Source organism: Mus pahari, chromosome 4 (genome assembly GCF_900095145.1).
Source record: "Mus pahari chromosome 4, PAHARI_EIJ_v1.1, whole genome shotgun sequence".
NCBI classification, from domain to species: domain Eukaryota; kingdom Metazoa; phylum Chordata; class Mammalia; order Rodentia; family Muridae; genus Mus; species Mus pahari.
This window is the reverse complement of record NC_034593.1, coordinates 10043535-10054872: the sequence shown is the minus strand read 5'-3', so window position 1 is coordinate 10054872 and position 11338 is coordinate 10043535. Positions and strand designations below refer to the sequence as shown.

Sequence of the window (11338 nt, the reverse complement as noted above, 5' to 3'; positions counted from 1 at the left end):
TCTCTCTCTCTCTCTCTCTCTCTTGATTATTTTTCGAGACAGGGTTTCTCTGTATAGCCCTGGCTATCCTGGAACTCACTTTGTAGACCAGGCTGGCCTGGAACTCAGAAATCTGCCTGCCCCTGACTCCAGATTGCTGGAATTAAAGGCATGCACCACCATACCCGACTATTATTGCCCTTCTTAATGTCCTCTACCAGCATCATGAGGTATGATTTTTAATCCGAGTCTTGCTTTTCAGGTATGTTGGGGTATCCAGGACTTGCTGAGGTGGGAGTGCTGGGTTCTGATGATGGTCAGTCATCTTGTTTTCTGTTAGTAACCCTTTCGCCATCTGGCAATCTCTGGCGTTAGTTGTTAATAGTTGTCTCTGGTTAGAGCTTGTTCCTCCTGTGATTCTGTTAGCCTCTGTCAGCAGTCCTGGGAGTCCAGGTCTCTCCTGAGTCTCAGTGGTCATAGTACTCTCCACAGGCAAGCTCTCCTCTTGCAGAGAAGGTGCCCAGAGGTCTGGCATTCAGACCTGCCTCCTGGCTGAAGATGTAGGCCCGAAACAGGGCCTGTCCCAGAAGATGTGTCGCTTCTGCAGTTTGCACACTCACCTGCACAGACTAGTCTCCAAGGGACCCTGGACACAATATGGCTCTCTCCTGCTCTGGCAGACAGAACCCTCCTGTGTGGCCACCTTTCCTCTGGCGGGAAAGGTGCCCAGATGCCTGGAGCCTGAAATGGGGTTTATCCCAGAATCTGTATTGCTTCTGCCTGTCCCAGAAGCTGTGTTGCTTCTGCAGTTCCCACTCTCACTGGAGAGCAGACTGGAGTGTGGGCAACCTGGAGCAAGGATGGCTCCCTTACCAGCTCAGGCAGTGAGAGCCCTCCCGGGTGGACACCTCTCCTCTGGCAGGGAAGGTGTCCTGATGTCTGGAGCCCAAAATGGGGTCTGTCCTGGAAGCTGTGTCACTTCTGCAGTCCGCACTCTCACTGTTGCAGAAGGGAGCCTGAGCAACCCGGAGCAAAGATGGCTCCCTTACCAGCTCAGGCAGTGAGTCTGTCCCAGAAGCTGTGTCACTTCTGCCAAAATAATTTATTTTTAATAAGAGAGGAAAAATGGGACACACCTAAGGTCAAATGAAGTCCACCACTACTTCTCCAATACATGGTCCAAGTGGGACCCATCCAGAGCTCACAGGACACAGGAAAACCAGAGCAACCTTGGATAAGACCCTTCCAGTTTCCATCTGCAACCTGAAGCTAGCTCTGTACCATAGTTCTCCACACCCAAATCCTGCCAGGAGAGAGCTGGTCTCCTAGGAGTGCTGACACACCTAAGATCATAGGTAAGACCACCACCACTGTTCCAATACCCGACCCAAGTGGGACCCAGCTAGAACCCACAGGACACAGGAACCCTGGATCAGCCAGGGACAAAAACCTTCTGGTTTCCCTTTGCACCCTATAGCTGACCCTGAGCCACTGCTCTTCATACTCAAATACTGCCCAGAGATAGCTGGTCTCTTAGGAATTCTGACATACCTAAGATCAAAAGCTTACAGGTTCACAGGAGAGATAAGCCAGTCAGAGACAGCAATACCAGCTAACACCAGAGATAACCAGATGGCAAGAGGCAAGGGCAAGAACCTAAGCAACAGAAAACAAGGCTACTTGGCAACATCAGAACCCAGTTTTCCCACAAGCAAACCCTGGATACACCAACACACAAGAAAAGCAAGATTCTGCTTTAAAATCACATTTCATGATGATGATAGAGAACATTAAGAAGGATATAAATAAATCCATTAAAGAAATACAGGAGTGCACAGGTAAACAGTTAGAAACCCTTAAAGAGGAAATACATAAATCCTTTAAAGAAATTCAGGAAAACCAACCAAACATGTGAAGGAATTGAACAAAAAGATCCAGAATCTGAATATTGAAATAGAAACATTAAAGAAATAGCAAAGGGAGACAGCCCTGGAGTTAAAAAACCTAGAAAAGAGATCAGGAGTCATAGATACAAGCATCACCAACAGAATACAAGAGATAGAAGAGAGAATCTCAGGAGTAGAAGATACCATAAAAGACACTGACACAACAGTCAAACAAAATTTTTCAATAGAGACTCTAAAAGTCAGAAGATCTTGGGCAGATGTCATACAGACCCTAAGAGACACAAAGGCCAGTCCAGTCTACTATATCCAACAAAACTCTTAATTACCATAGATGGAGAATCCAAGATATTCCATGAGAAAACCAAATTTACACAATATCTTTCCACACACCCAGCCCTACAAAGGATAATAGATGGAAAGCTTGAATATAACGAGGGAAACTATACCCTAGAAAAAGCAAGAATGTAACCTTTCAACAAACCTAAAAGAAGATAGCCACACAAACATAATTCCACCTCTAACAACAAAAATAACAGAAAGCAACAATCACAATTCCTTAATATCTCTTAACATCAACGGACTCACTTCCCTGATAAAAAAACAGAGTACTAGCCTGGATAAGTAGGTAAGTAAGTAAGTAAATAAATAAATAAATAGGATACAGCATTTTGTGACATACAAGAAACACACAAAGACAGAAACTACCTCAAAGTAAAAGCCTGGAAAAAAATTATCCAGGCAAATGGTCCCCCAAGAAACAAGATGGAGTAACAATTCTAGTATTCAATAAAATAGACTTTCAACCAAAGTTATCAAAAGTCATGGGTAAGGATACTCCATAGCCATCAAAGGAAAAATCCACCAAGAGTAACTCTCAGTTCTGAACATCTATGCTCCAAATGCAAGGGTACCCACATTTGTCAAAGAAACATTCCTGAAGCTGAAAGCACACATTGAACTCCACACAATAATAGTAGGAGACTTTACCACCCCACTCTCAGCAATGGATTGATCATGGAATCAGAATCTAAACAGAGACACAGTGAAACTAACAGATATCTACAGAACATTTCACTCTAAAACAAATATAATATACATTCCTCTCAGCATGGCATGGTACCTTCTCAAAAATTGACCATGTAATTGAACACAAAACAAGCCTCAACCAATACAAGAAGATTGAAATAATCCATATATCCCATCATATCACCACAGACTACGGCTGGTCTTCAACAAGAACAGAAACAACAGAAAATCCACAGACACATGGAAGCTGAACAACTCTACTCAATGATAACTTGATCAAGGAAGAAATAAAGAAAGAATTAAGGACTTTTTACAATTTAATAAAAATGAAGGCACAACATACCCAACCTTTTGGGACACAATGAAAGCAGTGCTAAGAGGAAAACTCATAGCACGGTGTGCCTCTATGAAGAAATTGAAGAGAGAATACACTAGCAGATTATCAGCATATATGAAAGTTCTAGAACAAAAAGAAGCAAATACACCCATGTGGAGTAGATAGCAGGAAATAATCAAACTCAAGGCTGAAATCAACCAAATACAAAGAGAACTATACAAAGAATCAAGAAAACCAGGACCTTGTTCTTTGAGAAAATCAACTTGATAGATAAACACTTAGCCAGACTAACCAGAGGGAACAGAGACAGTATCTTCATTAACAAAATCAGAAATGGAAAGGGAGACATAACAACAGAAACTGAAGAAATTCAAAAGATCATGAGATCCTACTACAAAAGTCTATACTCAACAAAACTAAAAAAATCTGGATGAAGTGGATGATTTTCTAGACAGATACCAGGTAACAAAGTTAAATCAGGGTCAGATAAACCATCTAACTAGTCCTACGACACCTAAGGAAATAAAAGCAGTAATTAAACAGCTCCCAACCAAAATATCCCCAGGCCCAGATGCTTTTAGTGCAGAATTCTATCAGACTTTCATGGAAGACCTAATACCAAGAGTTCTCAAACTACTTCATACAATAGAAACAGAAGGAACACTACCAAATACATTCTATGAAACCACAGTTACACTGATACCTAAACCACACAAGAAAAGAAACCACCCAACAATGAAAGAGAACTTCAGACCAATTTCCCTCATGAATATTGATGCAAAACTACTCAGTAAAATTCTTGCAAACCGAATCCAAGAACACATAAAAAGGACCATTCACTACAATCAAGAAGATTTCATCCCAGGGGTGCAGGGATAGTTCAATAAATGTAAATCCATCAACATAATCCACTATATAAGCCAGTTCAAAGAAAAAAAAAACAACATATGATCGTCTCATTAGATGCTGAAAAAGCCTTTCACTTCATGCTAAAAGTGTTATAAAGATCAGGAAGTCAAGACCCATACATAAAAATAATAAAAGCAATATGCAGAAAGCTAATAGCTAACATCAAACTAAATGGAACGAAACTTGAAGAAATCCCACTAAAATCAGGGACAAAACAAGACTGTCCACTCTTCCCCTATCAATTCAATATAGTACTCCAAGGTATAGCCAGAGCAATTACATAACCAAAGGAGGTCAAATGATACAGATTGGAAAGGAAGATGTCAAAATATCCCTACTGCAGACGATATAAGAGTAGACTTAGGTGACCAAAAATACAACCAGAAAACTCCTACACCTGATAAACAACTTCAACAAGGTGTCTGGATATAGAATTAACTCAAATAAATCAGTAGCCTTCCTCTACTCAAAGGATAAATTAACTGAGAAAGAAATTAAACCCTATACAATCATCACAAATAATATGAATTCTCTTGATGTGACACTAACCAAGCAAGTGAAAGATTCGTATGACAAGAAATTCTTGTTTCTGAAGAAAGAAATTGAAGAAGATCTCAGAAGATGCTCCCATGCTCCCGGATTGGCAGGATTAGCATAGTAAAAATGGCCATTTTACCAAAAGCCATCTACAGATTCAGTGAAATCCCCATTAAAATTCCAATTCAATTCTTCTCAGAGACAGAAAGAGCAATTCTCAAATTTACCTGGAATAACAAGAAACCCAGGATAACAAAACCTATTCTCAATAATAAAAGAACTTCTAGGGGAATCACCATCCCTGACCTCAAACTGTACTACAGAGCAACAGTGATAAATACCTCATGTTACTGGTACAGAGACAGGCAGGTAGATCAATGTGTTGAAGACCAAGAAATGAACCCACATACTTTGGTCACTTGATTTTTGATGAACAACCTAAAACCAATGGAAAAACCCCCAGCATTTTCAATGAAAGAAGCTGGTTCAACTAGTTGTCAGCATGTATAAGAACACAAATTGACCCATTCTTATCTTCTTGTACAAAGCTCAAGTAGATCAAGGACCTCTACATAAAAGCAGATATGATGAATCTAACTGATAAGAAAGTGGGAAAGAACCTCGAAGATATGGGCACAGGGAAAATTTTCCTAAACAGACCACCAATGGCTTACACTCTAAGATCAAGAATTGACAAATGGGACCTCATGAAATTGAAAAGCTTCTGGAAGGCTAAGGACACTGTCAATAGGACGAAATGGCAACCAACAGATTGGGAAAATATCTCTACTAACCCTATATCTGATAGAGAGCTAATATCTAATATATACTAAGAACTCAAGAAGTTAGACTCCAGAGAACCAAATAACTCTATTAAAAATGGGGTACCAGGGAGCTGAAGGGGTCTGAAGCCCCATAGGAGGAACAACAATATGAACTAAACAGCAACCCCAGAGCTCCTTGGAACTATACCACCAATCAAAGAATACACATGGTAGAAATTGTGGTTCTAGCTGTATATGTAGCAGAGGATGGCCTAGTCAGTCATCAACGGGAGGAGAGGCCCTAGCTCCTGTGAAGTTTGTATGCCCCAGTATAAGGGAATTCCAGGACCACAAATGGGAATGGGTGGGTTGGGGATTAGGGGGTGGTGGGAAGGGGATAGGGGATTTTCAGAGGTGAAACTAGGAAAAGGTATAACATTTGAAATGTAAATATAAATATCTAATAAAAAATCTACAAAAGAAAAAAAATGGGGTACAGAGCTAAACAAAGAATTCTCAACTGAGAAATACAGAATGGTCGAGAAGCACCTAAAAAATGTTCAACATCCTTAATCATCAGGGAAATGCAAATCAAAATGACCCTGAGATTGTACCAGTCAGAGTGGCGAAGAACAAAAACTCAGGTGACAGCACATGCTGGTGAGGATGTGGAAAAAGAGGAACACTCCTCCATTGCTGGTAGGATTGCAAAGTGGTTCAACCAGTCTGGAAATCAGTCTGGTGGTTCTTCAGAAAATTGGACATAGCATGACCTGAGGCCCCAGCTATAGCACATATAACAAGGACACATGATCCACTATGTTCATAGTACCTTTATTTATAACAGCTAAGAGCTAGAAACAACCAAGATGTCCTTCAACAGAGGAATGGATACAAAAAATGTGGTTTATGCAATGGAGTACTAATCAGTTATTAACTACAATGAATTTGTGAAATTCTTAGGCAAATGGACGGAACTAGAAAATCTCGTCCTGAGTGAGGTAACCCAACCACAAAGAACACACATGGTATGCACTCACTGATAAGTGGATATTAGCCCCAAAGCTTGGATTACCCAAGATACAATTCACAGACTACATGAAGCTCAAGAAGAAGGAAGACCAAAATATGAATGCTTCAGTTCTTCTTAGATGGGGGAATACAATATTCAAGGGATGAAATATGGAGACAAAGTGCATAGCAGAGACTGAAGGAAAGGCCATGCAGAGACTGCCCTACCTGGGAATCCATCCCATATACAGTCATCAAACACAGACACTATTGTGGATGTCAAGAAGTGCATGCTAACAGGATCCTGATATAGCTGTCTCCTGAGAGGCTCTGCCAGAGCCTGACAAATACAGCCAACCATTGGACAGAGCAAGGGGTCCCCAATGTGGTCCCCAAGGGAAGAGTTAGAGAAAGAACCAAAGGACCTGGAGTGGTTTGCAACCCCATAGGAAGAACCATATCAACCAGCCAGACCCCCTTCCCCACAGAGCTCCCAGGAACTAAACCACCATCCAAGGAGTATACATGGAGGTACCCAAAGCTCCAATTGCATAAGTAGCAGAGGATGGTTTTATTGGACATCAATGGGAGGATAGGCCCTTGGTCCTGTGAACTCTTGATGCCCCAGTGTAAGGGAATTCAAGGGTGGGGAGGCAGGAATGGCTGGGTGTGGAAACACCCTCATAGAAGCAGGGGAATGGGTATAGGATACGGGGTTTCCAGGGCAGGAAACTCAGAAAGGGTTTAATATTTGAAATATAAAGAAAGAAAATACCCATTTAAAAAAAAAAGAAATAGATTTGTTATAACAAAATGATTAGGGAGGGCACAGATCATTCTGGGTTGTGCCACTATTTTGCTGGTGGCCTTGGATTATGTAAGAAAGCAGGGTAAGCAAGCCATGAGGAGAAAACTAGTAAACAGCATTCTTCCATGGTCTCTGTATCAGTTTGTGTCTCTAGGCTCCTTCCCTGTCTTCCCTGGATGATAGACTATAAATTGTAAGATGAAATATACTCTTTACTTCCCAACTTGCACTTTTGGTCATGGCTGTTCTATCACAACAATATAAAAGCATGAATTAAGACAGATAAGTATTAATATGCCACAATGAAACTAATCACTCTGTATATTAAACACTTTGTATGTTTAGTTGTCTATTGGAACCTTGATCTTTTCTGAAAAGAAATGTAGGTTGAGTGGACTTGGGGAGGAGGAGAGATGGGGAAGAGATGAGAGGAGTGCAGGGAGGGGAAACTGTGATCAGGATTAGAGGGTCTACTGTCAATAAGAAAAGAAAATGAAATAAAAACTGTACATAATATGTAATGAATTCCTTTCATTAAATCTTTTAGATATTGCAGGCAGATTGGTTTGCAATAATTACCAAATTCTCTTGGTACTGTGACATCAGCATGAGAAGTGTTGCTCCATAGAGAACAATGTTGAATTTTCAAAAATGTTCATTATATCACTTTCTCTAGCATGAAAATATCAGAGACACTTGAAATGCTCAACAGTGAAAAGTATCAGTTAAAAATGTTTAGCTAAGTGTATAACAACATAAAGTCCTGTAAGATGTATGGTGGAATAACATTTATCTGGTATTTTATTATTCCTAGTTACATATATACAAGAAAGCACAATTTAGTTTTTGGTGTAAATACACTAAGAATGATGGTGACCCACAACAAGCATGAGATTGAGTATTTCTGGGAAGAGAATAGTTTCCAAGTTGAGTTGAAGTATATTAAAATCTGAGACATGTGATAGCTTTATAAATATAAGTTTACTAATACATTCCTTAAAAATAATTACAAAATTCAAGATGGTGAGATTACATGGAATAAAATTGAGAATATAGTATAATTTCAGTTCTTTTTTGAAAATTCTCAGCATCCCCAAGTTTCATACAAAAGATACGACTTGAAGAAACACCCATATATGACTACGAATATACATGGGTGTTTTAATTATAACAGCTTTACAGAGAAGATTGAATTTCACTGTAAAGCATCAGGCAATCATATTAGCCTTTACCCCAAATTCTGTGCTTATTTTATGAATGGATTTACCCACTATTGACTGTTTTAAGAATGGATTTACCTGCTATGACGATGAGGACTGATGATCCTAGATACGAATAGTTCACTTGGAGAATGGCATCTGCAATCTGTGAGGCACTAGGAAGTTCAGCGTCCAAAGCATTCTCAAACCTGGACACATTCTCTTTTTTGCCATTAACTAACAGCACAAGCCCCGTTAGAGAAATGAGACAAAGAACACTCAACTTCATGAAACTGCTGACAGTATTAAACCAAGCCACTGCTTTTATCCCCCGAGTACTGAGAATTCCAAATGACCACAAAACAGCCAAAGCCAGACATTTCGTTGGTAGCTCTGGAGCTGGGCACCCAGAATAGAAATACTGGATGACAGTAGTAGCTATTAGCAAACACTGAGCACTGATGCCTAGAAAGTGAGCAAAAAGTTTAATCCAGAGACTGAGAAAAGCAACAGAGGACCCAAGAGTTCTTTTGAGAAAATAATAAGATGCTCCACTGAAAGGGTAGGTGGTTGCTATCTCTGCATTACAGAGAGCAGTCATGATGTTCAGCAGTCCACAACCTGCCCAAATACTTAAGGAGACAGGGATGTTCAGTGAGGAGTATTTTAATACTGCTTTAGGAGTCACAAAAATCCCTGTCCCCAGAGTGGCACTAAATAAGATCATGCTTACATGGAAGAATCCTAGTGCTCTCAAGAGTTGCATGGTTATGCCTTTTTGCTCTTTCAAATACTGAAAAATACGGTTTTTCTTTATGGTGCTTTTCTGTCAGTTTGTGAAAAACCCTGTCAAACAGGGTGTTGCCTTTGCTAAAGCATTTGTTCTTTATAAAAGTTCTTAAAATCTGAACCTAACTTGGGTTTGATAAAAATTAACTTCTGAATTATTCTGAGGAATTGTGACTTCTTTATAAAACCATACCAAACAGATTCCTTGTTAATAATTTTTTTATTACTTTTATTTATTTATTTTTTTACAGTCCAGTTGTTACCCTTCTCCTGGTCCATCTTCTCATAGCTCATCTCATTCCTCCTGGCCCCTGTCTTCAAGAGGATGTCCCCCTTGCCTTTGACAGCCATCCCCACTCCCTGGAACCTCAAGCCTCTCAAGGGTTAGTTGCATTTTCTTCCACTGAGACCAGACCAGGCAGTCTTCTGCTGTATATGTGTTTGGGAGCCTTGGACCAGCTAGTGTATGCTACCTGTTCGGTGGCTCAGTACCTGAGAGATCTTGGTGGTCCAGGTTAGTTGAGACTGCTTGGTCTTTTTATGGGGCCATTCTCTTCCTCAGCATCTTCCAGCCTTTCCCTAATTCAACCATTAGGGTCCCCAGCTTCACTCCAGTGGTTGGTTTTAAGTATATGCTCTGTCTCAGTCAGCTGCTTGTTGGACCTCTCAGAGGACAGCCATGCTAGGCGCCTGTCTGTAATACACCATAGCATCAATAATAGTGTCAGGCTTTGGAGCCTTCCCTTGAGATGGGTCCCAATTTGAGCCAGTCACTGGATCCCCTTTCCCTCAGTCTCTTCTCCATATTTTTCCCTGTAGTTCTTTCAGACAGGAACAATTCTGGGTCACAGTTTTTGACTGTGGGATGGCAACCCCATCCCTCCACTTGATGCCCTGTCTTTGTACTAGAGGTTGATTCTACAAGTTTCCTCTCCCCACTGTTGGGCATTTAATCTAAGGTCCCTCCCTTTGAGTACTGAGACTCTGTTGCCTCCTGGGTCTCTGGTACTTTTTAGAGGATCTCTCCACCTCCCACCCCCTGCAGTTTCATATTTCCATTCATTCTGCTGGCCCTCATGCCTTCTCTCCTGCCTTCTACCCCATACCTGATTATCTCCTTCTTTTCCTTCCCCCTCCCTCTCCCACCCAGGTCCCTCCCTCTCTCTGCAGATGAAACTACAAAAATATCTTGAGTGAGGTAACTCAGACCCAAAAGGACATGCATGGTATGTGATCACTAGTAAGTGGATAATAGCCAAAAGTACAGAATAGTTAGGATACAATCTACAGAAATAGAGAAGGCCCAAGTGAGGATCCTTCAATCCACCTTGGGAAGGAGAAGAAAACAATCTTGTTAATAATTTTAAAAATATCAAATATGCTGATGGCAAGTTACTTGATGCTAATCAGGAGAAGTATTTTCTGTAGTTTGGAAAGGTACTTTTGGAGGTAAAACACTGCTAGATAAGTTTGTTTACTTGTTGGGCAAAAGCCAATACATGTGAGGTAATTGGATGGGAATAAAAAGAATTTTCAAGTACTAGACCCTGGAAGAACAAGAGGACATCTTATCCCAATTACTACACACACACACACACACACACAGAGAGAGAGAGAGAGAGAGAGAGAGAGAGAGAGAGAGAGAGAAACAAACAGGAAGCCAACTCAGGTTGTAAAATATATGACTAGGCTTTTACAAGGTAATGCAAAGGGCAGCAAGATGAACTTAGTGGAAAAGGCCTGTCATGTTCCTATTTTCTTTTGTCTTTCTTGTCCCTATCAGCAATAAGGTAACTCATTGTGACCTGCTGAAATTAGTTCCTGGAATTCTTCAGTCAAGTGCATTTTTGTACAAGTTAAACATTATTACAGCTTACTTACATTCTCTCAGTTGATATACATGACTGAAGAGCTTAAGAATCTGCATCATTGTAATGTGAATTGGTTACCAGATGTTCTGGCTTCTGCCAATCAAAACACAATTATTCAGCAGTGAAACTCTTAGGCAGTTAGAATTGCTTTTCTTGATCTCCCATGCTCATGGATTGGCAGGACTAACATAGTCCATGAAT

General features: G+C 40.5%; 1 protein-coding gene across 2 annotated transcripts in view; it reads right to left on the bottom strand.

Moving 5' to 3' along the window:
• LOC110320936 (solute carrier family 7 member 13-like) overlaps positions 1-9334 on the bottom strand; it is a 24151-nt gene extending 14817 nt beyond the window's left edge. For both annotated transcript variants that reach the window (XM_021197015.2, XM_029538157.1), the window contains exon 1: positions 8577-9334. In XM_021197015.2, coding sequence (XP_021052674.1) covers positions 8577-9243 — 667 coding nt within the window. In that variant the 5' untranslated portion in view covers positions 9244-9334. The remainder of the gene's footprint in view (positions 1-8576) is intronic.
• Between the last annotated feature and the right edge of the window lie 2004 nt (positions 9335-11338).